Raw genomic sequence first — 21680 nt, 5'->3', positions numbered from 1 at the left:
ACTGTCAAGGGAGAAAGTGTGGAAATAGCAAGGGATAGAAGATCCAATTAAAGATCTTCAGTCAATGCTCATATTTAGGAAATGGGGAAGTCTTGGAGGTAAACAAAGAGATTGGAACAAAGAGAAAAAGAAAATGGGGGAAGGGAGGATGAAATAGATGAAGTGAGAAGAATCTCACCAACATACGGTCTCATTGTTCCAGGAAACTAGGTCCCTCCATCTCTTAGAAAGGCTGAAATCATAGTATGATGGAAAGTGAAGGCAGCAGGAGAAGAGGAGTCCCAAAGGTCTTCATAACATCCTGCTGAAGTTGGAGCAATGGACACATCTCTCTCTTTCTCGTGCATGGTTCTCTGGAGGTTCCCTTCACCCAAACAAAGCTTTCTAATGTAAGAATAAGGGTATCTCATTCTGTTCCCCAGTGCCGAGGGTTCCTACCACTTTCTTAACCTAATATGAAGCTTCTATTTATTCAGGGAGGAGAGACAGAGAAACAGAGAGAGAGAGAGAGAGAGAGAGAGAGAGAGAGAGAAACTAGCATAGATGGGCAGAGACAGAGAGAGGCAGACAGGCACACAGAAAGAGACAGAGAGACAAACACACAGAGGCAGAGAAGGAGTGCCACCCCGCAGCAGCAGCAGCAATGAGGGGATAGTGAGACAGACAGGGGAGGCTAAGAGATTGGGATCTCCAGGGAGATGCAAAGCAAGTTGCCTAGATTGCCTGGGACTAGTGGTGACACGCGCCAGACAAAGGAGCACGAATCCTATAAATGAGGCAGCCTGGAGTAGTTGGCTGCAGCAGCTACAGCAGCCCAAGTGGCCAGGCCGAGGGAGCGCAGAGGAGAGGTAGGCGACCCTCCTGCTCTGGTGGGAAACAGCAGCTGCCTCGATTTCCCAGCAGCTACCTGTGTTTGGGAAAGTAAGTGGCAAGCACTTTTCACGGCGCCAGAGGGAAGAGGGAAGGCAGAAATCTTTGTTTGGGGGGGCTAGGTGGGGAGGGAGGTTACAGGGCTGGAGGAGAGAGGTACGGGTCCCCCGTTTCCTAAGACTGCCTCCAGAAATCCTCCTACAGTGGGCAGGTGGGAATATCCCCAGCCCTGCGGTGAACTTTGACCACAGGTTTATGGAAGATGGCTTTTCCTGCCTACTTCACAGGCACCTTGTGAGGAAAGGACTTTCTCTTCTCTAACACTTCTTTACTGCAGAAATGTTCCAATCAGGTCAAGTAATAACAGGTAGAAAGAAAGCCCTTTGCGAACTTTCCCCACTACAACAATGCTAGCTATTATTATGAAATACAGAAAGATGTTTTATTCTTAACGCCATTTTCACTAACAATTCGCCGAGAACTTGTTACTGCTCAAGCCTGCTGGGTGTGAATTTGAGATGGACTTTTTACCTGTCTGTTCAACTCTCTAAAACTTCCAAACGAATACCAAGCCAAGGAGCTTACTGGTGCTGGTCAGGGCCGGTTATCATTAACAGCCAGGGTCACCTTTGTCCATCTTTTCAAAGGCGGGCTGCCTTTTTTTTTGGGGGGGGGATGACTGGGGGAAAGTGGGGAGGGAAGAGGTTGTTTGGTTCCTGGGGCTGACTTTGATTAAGAGCGCTTGTGAATGTGCATATGCTTAGAGTCTCTAATTTGCAGGCAGTTTTGTGGGCATTGTACAAATTAATCTCTCTCCAAAAAAAATAAAAGGCATTTGAAGTTCTCATCTTTTATGCCAGTGACATCCCCGTGTGCCGCCTACGGGCCAGTGGGGAATACTTTTTGCCCTCCTAACTAAACTCGCCATTTGATTTCAGAAATGAAATTAAGCAATTAGATATAATGGCAGCTGGTACTTCCCTAAAGGAATCTGTTAAAAGCAGATATTAAACTTTAACAAAGAGCTATCTAGCTGTGAGCCAGAGATCCATATTCATACTGCAGCCTGCAGCTGCCCTTAGAGCAGCTAAGTGGACTATCAAACAAAGGTAAACAGAGGTAATAAGCGGAAGGGGACCGGTCGGGCCCAAGTGCATTTCAATATCGGTTCCCACGCATGTTTGCGCTTCCGTCTGGCTTCCTTTTCAATTACTCTTCTAGCGGGAGAGGTTCAATCTGCTTCCCTTAGAGAGAATTCCTGCATTCAGAGCCCTGCCATCCAAGGACAGGATTGTCCTGCCAGCAGGGAGCGGCACAGATGTGTGAATCGAATGAATCCCAACATAAAGCTATATCCTGGAACTGGAATGAAAGAGCCATTTGCCTGAGACAGAGAATCAATCAATCAATCAATCTCTCTCCTCCGTGCTTTTCTTATTTCCTTAAAAAAGAGAGCGAGAAAAGTGAGAGGGGTCTATAAGGAGAGCCGGGAATCGTCCTGGAGAGCTCAGCAAGTTGACGGCACCGGAGCCTTCCCGTGAAAAGAAGAGTAGGATGCAAAGCACTCCTACAGATCCTTTGTATCGAATATCCTTGGCTCCCTTGTACTGAGATAACAATAGCAGAGCCTTAACTTTGAACTCCAGGCGTTTTTATGTTATTTATGTCCTTAATTTAGATTTATGGACTGTGCTCGCAGGGAGGAGAACTAAATTCGGCTCCTGACTCCAATGCTTACTAACTGTGTGACTTTGGGAAAGTCACTTCACATGTACTATGAGCCTCAGCTTCTTATCTGCAAAAAGGAAATAAGAATCCCTGAATTGCCTTCCTCAGAGGGTTTGCTGTGAGGAAAGTTCTTTGCAAGTCTTGAAGTATATGTAATTGTGAATTATTATTTTAGCTCATCACTGACATGAGAAACACTAGTTGTATAGTGGGTAGAGCCTTGGAGTGAGGAAGACAGGATTTCAAGCCCTTCCCAGGACCAGTTGTGTGAATCTCTTGGTGCCCTGCGCAATTCTATAAAACAGATTTTAAGCTTGGCCTCTTTAGGTTCCCCAAGAGACCTTGGAGGGGGGAGGCAGGATTTTATCTTTCTTTTCCTCAACCCCTAACTGAAACTTATCCTTTCTTTCAGTTATTTATGAATACTATTCTGAGAAGGAACCCATAGAAGGAACCCCAGACTTGCCAAAGGGATCTCTGGCACAAAAATGGTTAAGAATATCTGCTGCAAAGGCAACATTGCCAATCTGCCCTGGAGGAGACAGTTTCTATACAGGGAGTTCCTCTTGAGCAATGCTTTAAGAGAAATTAATTCCATGTGTTGAACAATTAAACCAGGAAGCTGTCAGTGAACACTGTTTTGGAAGTTACTAACTACCTTCATGACCATGAGCAACTACCTTTCCTTTTCTGAGCCTTAGGAATCTTGCCCTAGGAGAGATCTCTAAGAGTGCTTTGAGCTCTATCTATGAATTTACTGAGTCAAGGATTTGGTCATTCTCCTATATACACACAAGTCCAGTTCTTTTTAAGTCAGGAAAATATTTAGGTGTCTAGACGTTCTCTAGATCCATCTTTCTAATTTTACAGATGGGGAAACTGAGACCTAGGGAGAGTAAGAATTAAATTCACATTATTATAATTAATTAATGTAGCCAATTATATTAATTAAAGTCAGATAAGTAATGAATGGCAGGGTTTCAATTTGAACTCAGAGCTTATGGCTTCAAGTTCAGCTTTCTATGGCCTTTCAATAGCCTCTAAAGTAAATATTAATACTGACAAAACTCTGGAGAAATTAAGCATAAATTTGTCTTAATCTCTGTGCTTTAGCTATTACCCTTCTGTTCATTTTTCTAGCAGATTAAATTCCTAACTTCATTTGGGAAAACAAATCAGAAGGCAGCTTCTGACTGTTTCAGTAGCATGTTGGCCTGATCACTCACTAAGCATTCACTCCACTGCTCACAAATGGAATTTTACAAGCATCCTTTTCTCTTTCCTCCTCCTCCTCCTCCTCCTCCTCCTCCTCCTCCTCTTCCTCCTCCTCATTCTCCTCCTCTTCCTCTCCTCCTCATTCTCCTCCTCTTCCTCTCCTCCTCCTCCTCCTCCTCTTCCTCTTCCTCTTCCTCCTCCTCCTCCTCCTCCTCCTTCACATGGCTAGTTAGTTTGTCTGCATTCTCTTATTCAAGTAAATATTCATAAACTCTGTGGAGATTAAGGACCAGAGTTTGATTTAGCTTTAACATAACTCAGCCAGTTACTCATTGTTATACAGAGGAACATGGCGGCATTGTTGGTTTTCTCCCATTACATATTATGGGCTCTTGCATTTGAGATAGAATTTATAATCATACTAGAAGGGTCTGTGATTTCGTTGATCTTGGGTAGTGCCTCAACCAAAACAGATCTCAGTTGTTTATGGTATTTAGTGATAGAGGTTGAACTCAGATCTTCTTGCCTCTGCATATAGCATTGTGCCAAGCTACTTTCTCCACACATAAAACATCAGCTCTCCATTAATCTCACAATGGTTGTAGAGCACTAGGCTAAGTTCTATGAGAGACAAAACAGAAAGGACTAATCTATGTTGAGATGTGAGTTTCCTTTTTGACTCTGTATCTCCAAAGCTAAGCACAGTTTCTGGCAGGAAACAGGCATTTATAAATGTTGGTTGAGTGAATAATTGTGAAGATCAGGGTCTTAGAGTTAGAGCTAGAGGAGATCTTAGCAGTCATCCAATCCAGTGGTGTGACCCCTCAATAAAAATGGACTCCCCATATTGACTTAGAAAATGACATATTAACATTCTTTATGTTCTATTGTATTTTTATGTATTTTGTTATTATTTAAATTTAGTTCAGGTTGCATTGGACAGTATGAAAGCCTCCTGTTTAACAATTTTCAACTGATTCAGCCATTTTTACATATGAAGAAACAAGTGTTAATTGTCTTGCCTAAGGGTACATAGACAATCATTGCTGAGATATTTGAGGTGCACAGGACTTGAGGTCAGTAAGACCTAGATTCAAAACCTGCTTCTGGTGCTTACTAGCTCTGTGGCCTTGGACAAGTCATTAAACATCTCTGTACATCTTAAAATGGGGATCATAGTGCCTAGTCCTTAGCGTGGATGTGAAGATCAAAATGAGAAGTTGTGTGTATGTAAAGTTACCTTTGAAGCCCTACATAAATATTAACTATTATTATTTTCTGGGCTCTTTCCATTGATAAGTCCATTAGAGAAATTCAAAACTAAGTTCTATTTGAGGTTTTAGGGAGAATGTCATGACTGTGGGAGAAGGGATGGAAGGAAGGCTTTCTGGAGGATGTGGTATTTCAATTGGGTTTTGAAGAACAGATAGAAACTCAATTATGTGAAGAGAGGAAGGGAAGACATTCTAGTCAAAAAGGAATCCCAAGGGCAGCTGGGTGGCTCAGTGGATTGAAAGCCAGGTCTAGAGACAGGAGACCCCAGGTTCAAATGTGGTCTTGGCCACTTCTGAGCTGGGTGACCCTGGACAAGTCGCTTAACCGCAAAATGGCAAACTAGCCATTACCACTGTTCTGTCTCAGAACCAGTACAGAACATAAAGGGGGAAAAAAGGAATCCCAAGAGTAAAGTACAGAGGGAGATCACAGAATATATTTGCAAGGCTTGGGAGTAGATAAGTTTGCCTAGAGTGAAGAGAAACAATGAATAAATGAAAATATTTATTAAACATGACGGGAAGCAAGCACTGAGGATACAAATGGAAGAGTAAGACAAACCCTGCTCTTGAGGAGTTCACATTCTAATAAGGGGAGCAGCACACAGAGGAGGTTTCAAATGAAAAAAGCCTAAAAGTCTTCAGGATTCAGTGGTGATAATGAGTCTAGTCTAGTCTAACACAATGCATGACACAAAAGACACACATGGATGGCATATAACATACATGACATGCATCTAGCATAATAGAATATGTGTCATGCCAAGTAATATAACAACATGGCACAATGGAATGAGGACTGGTTTTGAAGTCAGAAGGCCCAAGTTCAAAACCCAATTTCTGCCTAGGAAATTCACTTGATTTTTCTTAGCCTCAGTCTCCTTTTCTGTAAAATGGGAGAGTCAGACTAGATTCCTTCTAAGGTTCCTTCTAGCTCTAAGTCTTTGAAGTCTATGAGAACTAAGTCAAATTGGCAATTCATTTTCAATGGAGATCAGCTTAATGGACATGTGAGTCAAACTGGAAATTTAAAGTGTCACCTACCAGTGCAGAAGCAGATTGGCAACTCGTTTATAGCTTATAGCCACAGAGAGCTTCCTGGGATATTGAAAAGTTAACTTGGTTAGCTAATTTGTAGTTTATGTAAGGCTCAGGACTTGAACTTGGGGCTTCCTAACTCCAAAAGTGGATTGTAATGCATTTGTTTAAAAAAAGAGAAAGAATTTTGTGACATTTGCAAGCTAGCTATGAAATTGTCTCTCTGCCAAACAGAAATATGGACATTGTCTGTTTTATCAGTGTGAATAGATTCTATTCAAGTTATAGAAGCCATTTCTTCCAGGCTTCTGTTGATTCTTTTTTAAACCGAGGCGGTGAGGTACTGTTTAGGGGCACTACCACTGGATGGGTGTGAGGCGTCCTCATGGGAGTAGGACCATGGACAGGTCAGCATCTTGGAAGCTGAGGCTATCTCATTTTTGCCTTAGATTCTCCAAGACCTCCCCCTTACACATTCGATTATTCGATGCACATTTTAAAAACATCTCCTGCATCCCAGGCACTGTGCTGGGTGCTAGAGAAATTCCCAGTTTGTTTTCTGTTTGAAGAAGATCAGAATCACCCAAGCCTGAAAGAGTTTCATTTACACAGATAAGTACATTTTTCAATCTACAAAGTAAATCAAAGCAATTTCTGGTGGTGGTGGTGGTGGTGGGGGACGACACTAATGGGGATGTTCCAACATAATTGGTACTTCATAGATCTTTGTTGAACTGAATCGACTCTCACCTCTTCTAATTTGTAAAACGGGGGTGCTAATTAAATTTACACTATCTAAGCCACAGACTTGTGAGGAGAGCATTTATTATTTAATAACATTCTCTTAACCTACTTACTAACTGCTTTTGAGTTTTTCATTCCAAAGGAAGCTTTTTTGGTTTTTGCTTCAACTCTTTGGAGAACTGAATCAAAAGAGTTGCAAACAAGATAGGATAAAATTGTAAAGGAGCTATTTTAAAATAAGCATTGAAATGTCAGTGAAACAAAACATTGAAAGTCTCTCTCTCTATAAAATACAGACACTGATATGTAATCCATGCGGTCGTTATTAATAAAATATTAATAACACCTTGAGTTCTCATGGGAAACTGGGCATCACCAGATGCTAAAATGCCAATTAAGAAAACCCCACATCCCCCAAGCGTGGAGTGGATTTAAGCTTGCCTCCTTCTCTGCTAACAGCCCTACAATATTATTGCTGCTCCAGTACCCATTTGCTTTGGAATGTCCAAATGTCCAAACTGAGCCCTGTTTTGTGTGTGGAGGGAAGGGAGGGGTGAGGGATCCTGATTTGTGTCTGAGACCTCCCTTCTGCACAAGTCTGAATAGCTTGAAGCAGAGATTGCTGAGCTCCTACTATTGAGAGAGGTCTTCATCTGCTCCCTGCACTTCTTAATCTTTTGTATAATAGGGTCTTGATCTGCATTTGGCCCGCTTATTTAACCTTCTTTTCTCTCTATGGGGAGAGTAGGGAGGAGGAGCTTGAGGAAGTAGCAGGGCTAACAGACTCCAGGCAGGCAGTCCACTTTTCTGCCTGGCTTGACATGATCCTTCAGTACCCTGTGGGCTTGGCTCCATCAGTGTGGGGGTGACTTTGGGTGAGTTGGGCTAATTTATTTGTTAATGGGACATGCAAAGGGATGGATGAGAGAGAGATTTATTATCTATAGATAAATGGACTGTTTCTAAGAATCAGAATTTCAGGGCTGGCTCTTGTCTTAAACCTTCTTTTAATGAAACTGGAAGGTATAATGGATGAAGGTCATCTAATCAGCTCTTGTGGGAAGAGGACTCCCTCTAGTTAGAAGGAAGGAAGGAAGAGAAGGAAGGAGGGAAGGGAGGAAGGAAGCATTTATTAAATGCCTACTATATGCCAGGCACTGTGACGTACTAGGGACATGAATATAAAAGGAAAGAGTCTCTGTCTTTAAGGAGTTTATATTCTAATAAGGGAAAACTACCTATATGGGATTTGATTTATGCTAAAATAGTAGCTAACATTTATATAGCATTTCAAGGTTTGTAAAGCACTTAAAAATCTCATTTGATCCTCACAACAACCCCAAGGAGATGAATTTTTACCCAAGACAGTTTATTTTTCACCCAAAGGGGATGGGATGATTTTCAGTCAACCCAAGATTTCTAATCCCTTGGGGAAGAGCTTTAAGTGCTCTGGAAATCCTGTTGAGTTTTCCTGTTCCATCCTCATATTTTCATCAAAGATATACTCCATATATGTGTTAATCATTTTCAGATATTTCATAGAAATAAGAAAGTATCAACTGAGTTGGCTAGTTATGGGTGTTTCTTTCAGTGACCTTTTTTTACCAGTCACCTGACTGACTCCTCTACTTTCAGATATCTTCAACTTTAATCAAGCAATTCTTTAAAAAGTTTTAAAAACTGTTGCTTCCAGGGGGCAGCTGGGTGGGTCAGTGGATTGAGCAGACCTAGAGATGGAAAGTCCTGGGTTCAAATTTGGCCTCAGCCACTTCCTAGCTGTGTGACCCTGAGCAAGTCACTTGACCTCCATTGCCTAATCCTTACCAGTCTTCTGCCTTGGAACCAATACACAGTATTGATTCCAAGACGGAAGGGAAGTGTTTTTTAAAAATGTTGCTTCCAGCACAATTTTTTTCCCTCATGTTTACTTGGGCTGACTCTTTTACCCTTCTAGTCTTTGCTTCTTTAATGCCATTTCTGTTTTCTCTTATGACACATTACGGAGTTAGAAATTAGAAGTCATTTGTGGTCCCACTGATATAATGAATTAATTATAGGAATTATATGAATATAACTATAAAATATAATTTCTATAATGAAAAATGTGTTTTAAAGGGACTGATAGATGTTTAACTTGTAGCTTCTTTTATTTCTTCATACTAAACTGAAAAGTTATTTTGACCTTCATATTGAAACCACTAAGGATCAAGGTCTATGGTATGCCATCTTGGCTGCATTAAGAACCATTGTGGTCAGGATCAAGGAGGCTATACTCTACCTTGATCATATCACATATATAGAGCAACATGCTCAGTCCAAATGAAGGATTTTGTGAGGGACATTAATAACCTAGGGAGTCTATAGAGAAGAACAACCAGGATGGTGAGGGCCTTTACATCATGGCAAATGAAGATCATTTGAAGGAACTGGAGATGCTTGGTCTAGAGAAGAAAAGACTCAAGAGGGAACATGATGTGGAAGAGTGATAAAATTTGGTACAGCAGAAATAATCCTGCCTCTGTGGTTAGAAGACACGGATTTATATAATGCCTCCAATATGACTTGGTGTGACTTCAGGCAAGTCATTTCATTCCCATGAGCCTCCATGTTCTTATCTGTTGGGGGTTAAACCAGATGCTTTCTGATGTCCCCTTCCAGCTCTAGATCTATGATCTTGGGATCAATGATTAGAAGTAACAAATATGTGATGTTAGGAAAACTCCCAAGGGGCAGGCCAGATTTGGTTTATAGGCTATAATTTACCAACTCCTGTGTGGAATGATTTTTGTTCAGGAATGACTTAGACAAGATGGGCTCTGATCCCACTATGAGAATCTGTAATTCTCCTACTAGGTTTGTAAAATCTTGTCAAGTTTTTCAAAGAATTTTTCTGCTTTTTTATCTTCTATAATATAGATGTTTGGACACATATTACAATTTTCTTCATTTGGTTCTGGTATGTGTTCATGATGAATACTGTAAGGGGAGATTAGTTAATGTTCCATTAAATTATTTTTTTTCTTTTGGATATTTAAAGAAATTAATTCTTTCTACTCTTTTGTTCATCTCTTAGAACTTGTGCTCTTTATTTCTATTACTTATGAGTTCTTTATATCAATCAATAATTCAATCAATAAACATTTATTGATAAACATTGATTGATTGTCTTCTGGTTTCATTTCTAGTGAAAATATTCACATGGTATGGTTTAGTTCCTTGGTTGTTGGACAAAATTTAGTTTGCTAACAGTTAAATTAATGTTTGGGGATTATCTACAGAATCACAAGATTCTCAGTATTTCTCCACCATTTTCTATTCAAGCATGCTCCAAACCAGGGAAATATATGCTCACTTAAATTGTTCACCAGTGTCAGTGGTGGTTTTCTTTATGAAGTCCAAATTAAAAAGAGATTCTCTAACATCAGTAGAGTTATCCAGATGCTCCTATTTACAGAAGACATTGTGGTGATTTCATTGAGTCATGAAAATGTTTAGGAGTTGAACCTTGTAAAGAAATACACAATTACTCAAAAAAGATGATTGGCCTAACCTTATTTCTTTTTTTTTTTTTGCAAGAAAAACAAGACATGAAGAAAATCTATTGCTCATATTAGGACCTGGAATTGGATCAACAGGTTACCTATTAGCTTTCTGACCTTGAGCCAGACATTTAACCTCTGTGGACATCAGTTTCCTTATCAGTAAAATAGAGATTATAATACCAATATTGCCTTCCTTACAGGGTCTTTGTGAGAATATTTATTAAAGTCTTTAAAACCATAAATCACTATACTAACTTAAACTTATTTTATAGGTTAAGAAAATAAGTACATGTATACATAGTCACACATACATTATATTATATGTAGCACCCCTTTTTCACTAGTCCTTCAGCTTACAGTCACATTCAACAAGTTGGATTCCTAGAGAGTGGCTGTACCTTGGATCCTCAAGGTAACCCTGTGGATACTCATTTCTAAAACTATAGCTCATGAGCCCCTACTACTGTGCTTCTCATTAACAATTAGTCACTAAACATATAATTAATTTTTAGCAAAGGCATTTACTAAAATGGCATGGTTTAAAACAGTAACTACAAACCTTCCTCCCAGAATCTTGAGCTCACTATCCTACAAATACACATGACATCCATTAGAAGAGTGGGTTCAAACTTAGAACATAATGGTAGTAAGACATATATGTAGGACACATACATAGCAAAGTGACTCATAACTCAGGTTGTGAATCTTGGAAATATTTTCTCTCTTCATTTTTAGTAAAAACATGTGCAGCATCTGTTTTGGGAAGGTTAGCTGGCTTTAAAGGGTCTGCTACTCATGATAGCTTGACCTTCACTTGCCATGGCCAGCTCTTTCTTGTGTCCATAGTTATCTTTTTCCTGATGCCAAGGATCCTAGCCCTCAAAGCAGCCTTTTGCCTTGAGCAACTGCCTTTCACATTTAGGTCTATTTGGAGTTTGTATCTCTCTTCCTTTACTTGTGGTTCTAGCTCTTTGCCACTGGAATTCTTAAACTTGTAGAAGGGTTCTCTCTCTCTCTCTCTCTCTCTCTCTCTCTCTCTCTCTCTCTCTCTCTCTCTCTCTCTCTCTCTCTCTCTCTCTCTCTCTCTCTCTCTCTTTCTCTCTCTCTCTCAGCAAGTTGTTAGATTTTAGATTCCATGGCCAAAAGTGGCAGGGTTGGGTGGAAGGTGGTAGTCAGAAGACCCAAATCATCTGCTTTTCTCCACAGGTACTGAGCAACATATGTCCAATTTTCTCTAGAGCAATGTGTTTATTCTCTAATTCTCCAGTCCAGGGACTCGTTGACATGTTTGTAAAAGGATCACTGGGCATTGCCTTGTTAAAAATTAACACCCTCATAACTATCATTATTTCAGCTGAGCTGGGGATGGAGTAGATACGAGAAAGGGGAAGAAGAAGGAGAATCAAATCCCACATTACATCTATATAATGTATATAATATATAATAATACAAAGCAGTATAACTTCTTTGCCAAATATAAATACTCTCTTACTAGAAAGTGATTTGAGAGTCATGACAAATCTGAAAGGGATTAGGTAATTAAAATTACGTTATAAATATAAAAGGCACTTATATTATTTCTGAATGAATTAAGATGATTCTTAATCCAACAAACAATAAGCTTGAGTACTTGTTTTCTTGTTATTTTTAATTGAGTTTTTATAGGAATGTATATATATATATATATATATATATATATTTGTGTTTGCCTACCAACATGCACATTCATACATATATATCAAAACAATATTTTTCTTATCTTTATATAAAAGCTAACACCAAATGCACATTCCCATTAAAATGAAATAAAAAACAACAGGGACAGCCACATAGCACAGTGGCTAGAGTGCCAGCACTGGAGTTGGAAAGACTTGGGTTCAGATGTGGCCTCAGACACTTTCTAGCTCTGTGACCCTGGGCAAATTACCTAATCCTGATTGTTTAGCTCTTGCCTCAGTTCTGCTTTGGAATTCATATTAAAACAGAAGGTAAGGGTTTAAAAAAATAGGAAAGGAATCCTTGCATACAACCATCCTTTCCCCTCCATATGTAAGGAATGGCAATATGGAATTAATAATCACTATTTCCCCCTCCCCCCCATTCCACCCCAAACCCCTTAGCTGAGCTATACAATTCATTCCCTAAACTGCCTGGAGTCACTAAGCCCCTTCAGAGTTGTAAACCCTTTTAAAAATGAACCACTAATTTCCCCCTTGGTTCCTTCACTTAACCACTATGAAAAATTCATCTCCAGTTGCATGCAAACCCCAGATCTGCTGAATGTGGTGGTCTCTCTCTGTTCTTTGCTTAAAGATGAAGTCTTCCAGAAGGTTAGAGCAGGAAAGGACTTTAGATTTGAATTGATTTAGATCTGGAAGGCCCCTCAGAGGTCACTTAGTCCATACTCCTAATTCTATAGATGAGGTAATAGGCAGTTCACATAGTTAGTAGGTGCCAGAGCTGGAACGTGGATCTCCAAACACACAATGTCAAGGTGTCAAGAAGAAGGCTCTCACAGAGTTTGGTGGATTTTTTTTGTGGTAAACTTAGGGGAGGACTTGACTAGGTTGTATTCTGTGATATGAGGATTAGAACCCATACAGATAACATCAAAGTTCCTTTGAATTTTGGAGTCTTGGAATCAGAGCAGAGATAATACAGCCCCACACTTACTTCATAGATGAAGTTCAGGGAGATTGAGTTGCTCAAGGCCACCCAGTTAGTGAAAGAAGCAGAAATAGACCCCAGGTTCCCTGTCTTCGAGGTCATTATTTTCTCTGCTACACTGAATTTTTCTTTCCTATTATAAACTGAACTATAAATACTGGCTTGTTCTTTGTTGAGATTGTTATTAAGTTTATAATCCAATTATATAGAGTACATAGAAGGTCTGGGATTTCATTAGCATGGAGAATTCCACCAACAGATGGAACTCATCCATTAACCTTAGTAGATCTTAGAATCCTAGAGTTCTCTGAGACCAAGAGACTAATCTAGGGTCACAACTAGTAAATATTGGAGGCAGGATTTGAACTCAAGTCTTTCCCACTCAAGGTCTAGCACTCTATTTTTTTTTTCAGTCCTGTGATTTCACTAGTGTAAGGAACTCTTGAAAAAAATTTCTGCCACCAAGTTGTATCTTGAGACTGAGACACCTTATGATCTTGTATATTATTGTTATTATTATTAAATCTTTGCCTTCCATGATTCTAAGGCAGAAGAGTGGCAAGAGCTAGACAATGGGGGTTAAGTGACTTGACCAGGATCACATAGTTAGTGTGTCTGAGGCCAGATTTGAATCCACATCTTCTTGTCTCTAGGCCCAGCTCTCAATCCACTGAGCCACCCAGCTGCCCCCTTGGCCTATGTATTATTAAGTATTTTTTACACAAATGGGAAGTATTTGGTATAATCTTTATTTTCTCTTAATTTTCTCTGAATCTTGTAGTCTCTACGCAGGAATAAGAACAGGGATTGGGTCTCTGATTTTGTTGTTATAAGAAATTCTTGGCTGAGAATATCACCCTCTCCTAATGTATGTGGGCAGCTTCTCTGCAACTTATCTTCTAGAGTTGCCCAGAGTACCATGACTTGCTTGGAGTCCTACAGCTAGTATAGGTGGGACTTGAATCCAAATCTTCCTGATTAATTGATATGCCATGCTTGCCTCTCCTACCAGCTCTGCCATGTGGAAAAGGATTGGTGTGGTCCTAGGAATGTTACAAGAACCCCCGGCAAGGAACATTTAGAAAAGCCCCAGGACTCACCAGTGAATGCTCACTAGATCCAGCTCTGGCAATGCTTGCATCAAATACATAAATAACCCAAAAAACTAGGCTTGGCCTAGAGAGGGCAAGTAGGCATGTCTCATGAACACTGAGCCTTCTTTCCTAAGTTTTTGCAAAGGAGATTTTACCTAATTGTTCAATTGGCTTCTAAATATCTATTTTTCACTATGAATTTACATTTATTTAATAACTAGCATTTATATTGTGTTTTAGGGTTTGCAAAGTGCTTTAGACATAGTACCAAACTTATACTTGCCTGAAGTAACTGCTCAGTGCAAAGATTTGAATTTCATCAATGGATATTATATTGGAGAGAGAGGTGGGGAAAATTTGTTTTGACCTTTGTTCAATTCATTGAAAAGTTTGTAGGCAAGGAGTTGGTTTGAGAAAAAGACTTTCCATGGACTGTGGTTCCATCAAGTCCAGATGAATGAAATGCATTTTCTGATTGTGATAGCTGATGATTGAATTGTTCTCATTCTCTTGGTGTTTTAGTTTCTGGAGAGCAAAAAGAGAAGTTCCTTGGAACTTTTTATCCCTCAGCTTAAAGAAGAAGACTAAAGTATTTATCCCCATAAAGAAGGCAAGCAGTTCTGATTTAGTCTCAATTATCTAATTGCTATAGGCTCTCATTTCCCTGTATGGGGGAAGATGATGAATTCATGTCATAAACCGAGTTATAGGCATTGTTATTATCCAGCTGTGTCACAGTAGAAAGAGCATTGTGCTTAGAGGCAGAAGACTTGAGTTCAAATCCCAGCTTGGCCACTTACAAGCTGTGTGTGACCTTGGGTAATACAGCTGTCTGCTTATCAAGATATTGACATTTTATATCTTTAAAACCTTAGTCTCTTAAACTCTCCAAGCCTCAATTTTTATCATCCATAAGGGAAGATAATAATATTGATAACTTAACTCAAGTCATTGGGAGATGAAATAATGGATGAAAAAGCAAGTTATAAGCTATAAATGTTAGTAAATTTTAGGTATAATAATAATAATAATAATAATTACTATTGTTATTATTAAGCAGCCAGATGGCTCAATGGATAGAGAGCTATGTCTACAGTCAGGAAGATTCATTCCAGTCTAACTTCAGACACTTTCTAGCTGTGTAACTCTGGACAAGTTATTTAACTATTTGCCTCAGTTTCCTTATCTATAAAATGAGCTGGAGAAGGAAATGGAAAATCATTCTTGTATCTTTGCCAAGAAAACCCATAGGTCACTTAGAAACACTTCATGATCCATCCTCTGTCCTTGGAACACATTCTGGAAATCCCTGCCTTAAAAAAAAAAGCCCTCAATCTAATAATCTATTGCCTAACGACAGTCCCCTAGAGAGGCCCCCAAATGTAGATGAATCTATCTTATTTTGCCTGAAAGGAAGTGTGTGATTTCCACTCATTTACTCTGCCATAATGAAGAGTCCAAAATGCCCTTTAATTTCTGAGATCTTCTCTTTTCTACTATTGAATGACCAGACATTGGTCAAGCCACGCTCTTTAGAAAGGCTCAAACCATGCTCTTTGGAGAGGGGAGTTGATCATCAGAGATTAAATGGCCTTCCCAAATTCACAGGGAGAGATCAAGTAAAGCTGGGTTAGGAATGAGAAGCTCTTGAGATTCTTTATAACCCTTCACTTATTTTAGCTGACTTGAGCCAAGAAAAATATCTTTCCTTTGAAGAAGCAAATTTGAAAAGGAAAAAACAACAATGAAAAAATTTTTTTTTCATAGAAAAGTTTACTGGGCAAACTCAAGCCAGGATATTCAAAAGTAGTATTGGCCTTTAGGAAACAATTCAGTTTCTGTAATAGGATAATCTTGAAATTTTTAAAAAGAATCTTATTTTATTTTTTCATAAATTTATTTCATAAAAAATTAAGTCTATTTTATTTTATTTTTTAGTTCCACATTCCTTCTTTCCTATTCTCCTCCTACTCATTTAGGAGGCAAGAAAAACAAAATGGTCATAAACATTTTGTGGTGCAAAACAGATTCTTATATTAGTCATGTCAAAAAACAAGAAGAAGAAGAAGAAGAAGAAGAAGAAGAAGAAGAAGAAGAAGGAGAAGGAGAAGGAGAAGGAGAAGGAGAAGGAGAAGGAGAAGGAGAAGGAGAAGGAGAAGGAGGAAGAGGAAGAGGAGGAGAAGGAGGAGGAGAAGGAGGAGGAGGAGGAGAAGGAAGGAAGGAAGGAAGGAAAGAAGGAAGGAAGGAAGGAAGGAAGGAAAGAAGGAAGGAAGGAAAGAAGGAAGGAAGGAAGGAAGGAAGGAAGGAAGGAAGGAAGGAAGGAAGGAAGGAAAAAAAATCTGCTTCAATCTGCACTTTGAGTCTATCACCTCACTATCTGGAGTTGGATAGTATGTTTTATCATGAGTTCTTTGGAATTATCATTGATTATTGTATATAAGGATATTGTAATGGAAAGGCCCTGTAGAGCCCAGAGTTACCACATTTTAGATATCATTGATCAAACAACTGTACTTATTCCTGAAAAGAAAAAAAAAAGAATTACATTTAAAGATTATTAGTTGGTGTTCCTTGATTTTAAAAAATCCATCCATTTTGATCCAAACATTCTGGAGGGCAATTTGGAACTATACCCAAAGGGCTATAAAATAATGCATACCTTTGATCTAGTAATTCCCTATAAGGTTGTAGAATTGCTGCCAGGTATTTTGCTTGGGTCTCCTGGCTTATTTTTTTCTTTTTCTTTTTTACTTTAGGGATCAAAGATGGCCAGAAAGATCCTCACAAACACCAGGGAGCGATGGAGGCAGCAAAATGTCAACAATGCCTTTGCCAGACTAAGGAAGCTCATCCCCACTCACCCTCCGGATAAAAAGCTGAGCAAGAATGAAACCCTGCGCCTAGCAATGAGGTACATCAACTTCCTGGTCTCCGTACTGGGGGACCAAGGCCTGGCACAGACAGGAGTGGGGCCTCATGGGAGCGTCTTGGGACTATTCCAGCAAGTGCCTGGCTTGCAGAGCCTAGAGGACATGACTCCCCTTGGAGACTCTAGGGCTCCCTCACCTGAGCCAGACAGCCATCTCCCAGAGTGCTGGCCAGAACCAACAGTCATAGAGCACTGATCAGGGAGAAGTCCTCTGGGTTTTCTTGCCCCTGTTCCCCTTCTCCAAAGCAACCTACGATTACTAGCCTTACATTTGCTCCATAGTTCATTTCATAATGAACTGTAAGATAAGACCCCACACAGGCACAATATTTATTGATCTCCTTGATTATGTTGATCTAGTTTCCATTTTTGCAAGAATTCTTAACCTGGTGTCTCTGAATTTTAACAACAAAAAAATGAAAACTGTATTCCAATGTAATTGTTTTCCTTTGTGATCCTATGTATTTTATTTTCTGATTTTAAAACAATGTTCTGAGAAAGGGTCTACAGACTTCCCTAGATTGCCAAAGTGGTCCATGACCCCCCAAAAGGTGAAGAACTCCTGATTTAGGAGAGAAAAGACTATTTACTTGGCTGGTGGTTTGGGGGAGAGATGAGCACCAAACACTGGCACTGAAAGGGTTTTTAAAACAAGTTACACCTGAGCAAGTAAACTCAAAATTAATCTCCAGGGAGAACAAGTTAAGAGACAACTACAAAGACAAAGGTATTAGTATAAAAAACTACATATGGTACATGTTTTTGTTCATTAAGAGGACCTTCCTACTGCATCCATAGGTGACAGATAGTCTGTAATAAAAGAAGAACAATTAAGAGAGTTCACAGAGCTTTAAAGACTCCCTAGTTTGGTAACCCCATCATTTTGCAGATTATCAGTAAAGTACACAAAAGTAAATTGATTTAATTGCAGAAATGAAAGTTGATTCCAAGTTTTCTTAGCCCAAATCTTTAATCTTTGCCCCACTATACCATCCAGTCTCCTAAATGAATCAGATCTCCATTTTGTGTGTGTGTGTGTGTGTGTGTGTGTGTGTGTGTGTGTGTGTGTGTGGAGAATAATTCATTAATTGTCAAATTCCTTGATTGCATTGTATTATTGGCATGTTAAAACATTAATGGAGCCTGGGGTACCTGATTAAGAGATGTGTGCAAGTATAACATATTAAAGGGGATTTGAATGCTATAATTTACTGACTAATACAAATAAATCCAATGAACACACTTTGTGTAAATAGTAAATGATTGGAGTTGTCAGTAGTTGTAAAATAAAACTCTAATTAATTGATTTGCTAGTTTTTCTTCCTACCATAGAACATTCTCAGTGTTTATGAAGATTGAATAAGACCATGTATGTAGAGTGTATTGCAGACCTTAAATCATTATGTAAATACGAGCTATTGTCTTTATTACTGTAATACAGCAAGCAAGGCAAACACATGGACCTAGCAGAATTTACTGTTTTGTGTCACCCTCGTACCTAGATTCTAAGATAAATTGCCTTGCTCAACACAGAATATAAATCACTTCATTTGACTGTTTCTGTGACATTTCGTTTCCTCAAAATTCTTGGCAATCCATTGGTTATTTAAAAAAAAAACCCAACCTTCTGAGCTGCAGGTAGGAAATTGATAGATTTAAGATTAGAGATTTCTACTTTGCACATAATATCTGAATTTAAATTTCCTGTCACTTCAGAAAGAAAGTAATTTATTTTAGGGAGACTAAAATGAGCCTTGCATCTTCATTTCCTTAGTCTGGCCATCAGAAAAAGACTGGATGAGATGCCCACTCCAAACAGGAAGTTGTTTCTGACACTATTTGACACTTTTTACAAGTAGTCTACCAAGTGAAACAAGTTTTCCATCAAGGTCATTGATAAATGCATTAGAGTTCTTTCCCCAGGAAAAGCATAAAAGACAATGGATTTCCTCCAAATTTGATTTTTTTTACGCTAGTGAAGATCTTTATGTAAACTAAACTTTGTCCAAAAATTATTCATTATCTAATTGTTTGATTTTTGAACCTTCAAGACAGAATGAGGGGGCAGCTGGGTGGCTCAGTGGCTTGAGAGCCAGGCCTAGAGATGGGAGCTCCTAGGTTCAAATCTGGCCTCAGACATTTCCCAGCTGTGTGACCCTGGGCAAGTCACTGGAATCCCATTGCCTAGCCCTTACCACTCTTCTGCCTTGGAGCCAATACACAGCATTGACTCCAAGATGGAAGGTAAGGGTTTAAAACAAAAAGACAGAATGAATTTCCTGTCTCTTGATAAGAATGTCTCTCAAGGACTATAAAGTCAGCCCAGCACTTACTTGCTGTTCTAATGTTTATAGGGTTTTCCAAACCTCCCTTTACTTTTAATTTGTGCCTGAAGAAGACAAAGTCTCACTGTACAGATAAAGAAGAGGTGATATGACTTGCTAAGAAATGGTGCAGTTTTGTATTCTTTGGAATGTCAGCCTTGTGAGATGGAAATGCAGATGCATCCTCGCTTTATGTAAGGGGTAAATTGCTAAAAAGTTGTGTGGAAATGGAATTTCTGTGAATTATGTCTTATGTTCTAGAAGAAATGGCTTTTTAGTGGAACCTTGAATCCTTTTGTAAAATGAAAAATTCTTTAATGATGTGAATCATTATCTCATGATGATCTGTTTTGTAAGTTTAGATTTTTGTATGTTGTCGTTCCTATATTTAAAACACCTTCCTGCTGTACCCCACGAGAGAGGCAGATGGCTCCCATGCTACTCTGCTTAATTCATATCAAAATGCATAGCAAGCAGGGCTATTTTAGATTTTTTGGCTCCAATTGTTGACTCTATATGTCCCAGATACAAAGGATTTATAATCCTATCATTCTTTATTAATTCTAGGAAATTGAGGTCAGTTCATTTCTTCTTTTCTGAAAAACTTAATGATTGATTGGATTGCAACCTATTGGGTCAGACCAGTCCCTTGCCATTTACCTGGATAAGAGCCTGAAGGGAGTATCAGATCTGTAGTCATATATGTGCAGTCAAAAGATGCAATAAGAAATTAAAGTATAAATTCAAACAACATTTATTAAGCATCTATTGCATATGACTCCTTGGAATTAGGCCTTGGAGGAGATAAAAAGCTTAGATTGCATATTCCTGGCTTTTATTTACTTTGATGGGGGTATGTGGAATGAGAAACAGTCACAAATAACTACAGTGAGCAATAATAATACACAGTGCTTTAAAGGGCTACAAAGCGAAGCACTGTATGGAGTCATGCAGTATTATTGTTATTGTTGAGTTGTACCTGACTCTTTGTGATCTCATATGGGGTTTTCTTGGCAAAGATACCATAGTGGTTTTCCATTTCTTTCTCCAGCTTATTTTACAGAGGAGGAAACTAAGGCAAATAAATTTAACTGGCTCAGGGTCAAGGAGCTAGGTAAGGGTCTGAGGCCGGATTGGGACTCAGGAAGATGTCTTTCTGACCAGGCCTAGAGACCTCTAGAAATGCCGTTTAAAGAGCACTAAATTTGGAGTCACAGGACCTGGGTTCAAATCCTATTTCTCCACTTACTATATGGGTGACTTTGGAAAAATTACTTAACCTCTCTGGGTCTCAGATTCTTCAACTATAAAATGAGGGTGAGATGGCTTCTAAGATCCCTTTTAGAGCTAAATCTATGAATTATTACTATCATTAGCAAAGTCTGAGAAGGGAGGAGGCTTTGTGGAGAAGGATGGATTTGTGTTCAACTTTAAAGAACATTTAGTTCCTGTGAATCCCTCAGATTTCTAGATCTTACATCCTGGTTATGGAAAAGTATAAGGTTATGGTTAAATCCTCTTTTGGGTTTGGCAGGCAGGATGGTGCAGGGTTAGTTAGTTGCTTAGCTAAAATTATCATCTTCTGTATAAACCCTGTTTAAGCTTTTGCATGAAGAAATACTGTGCCTGCAAAAATCTATTTTCACCAGTAATATATTCTAGACAATGTATCTGTTTTAATAAGGCTGAAACAGATAAAAGGGTTCAATCAAGTACCATTTCTTTTATATGCCTTTCCCAAAAAAATGATATCAATTTGTACTCATGTTTATTTTTATTCCAGTAATTTCTGTTCTCTATAGTTTACTTGTGATTAGATGTATTGACCAAAGAGTCTGTTTGTGGATCTATTTGTGAATTATGTTATTTAACTCTTAATTTATTCCAAATAAATTATTTCAACAATGGTTTTTATTTTTTAAATCTCACAAATCTTCACCCAATAGGATTTATTAAATATCAGAGAAGAGTGTCACACTAGGATTCAACAAACACTTGTAAAATGCCTATTGTGTGTAAGGCACTATGAGAATCTGGGAATTCAAAATCAAAACTAAATGGGATAAGCCCACTGGAGGCTTATAATCTAATAGAATTGTAGCTATCATTCTTGGAAATCAATACAAGGAGTAGGACATCTTGGAGCTCAGAATATGACACATGGAGGGGAAAGAATATCACTGTAGGGGACAGAGCACTACTGGAAGACAGAAATCCTGGGATACTAAGGAGGCTATTTTTTAGAAAGATTGCTG

At 38.9% G+C, this 21680-nt stretch overlaps 1 protein-coding gene across 1 annotated transcript; it reads left to right on the top strand.

The window, feature by feature from the left end:
* The first annotated feature begins 16934 nt into the window (after positions 1 to 16934).
* Positions 16935 to 21326, top strand: TAL2 (TAL bHLH transcription factor 2). The gene has a single exon (XM_056805311.1). It carries the CDS (start codon positions 16938 to 16940, stop codon positions 17295 to 17297), a length of 360 nt encoding a protein of 119 aa, XP_056661289.1. The 5' UTR covers positions 16935 to 16937; the 3' UTR covers positions 17298 to 21326.
* Positions 21327 to 21680: the final 354 nt, after the last annotated feature.

Source organism: Monodelphis domestica, chromosome 7 (assembly GCF_027887165.1).
Source record: "Monodelphis domestica isolate mMonDom1 chromosome 7, mMonDom1.pri, whole genome shotgun sequence".
In the NCBI taxonomy this organism is placed as follows: Eukaryota; Metazoa; Chordata; class Mammalia; order Didelphimorphia; family Didelphidae; genus Monodelphis; species Monodelphis domestica.
The sequence above is the reverse complement of the archived record's forward strand: the minus strand, read 5'-3'. Positions and strand labels throughout refer to the sequence as shown.

Coding starts and splice junctions, on each gene's coding strand:
- TAL2 (XM_056805311.1), top strand. CDS start 16,938: ATGGCCAGAAAGATCCTCACAAACACCAGGGAGCGATGGAGGCAGCAA.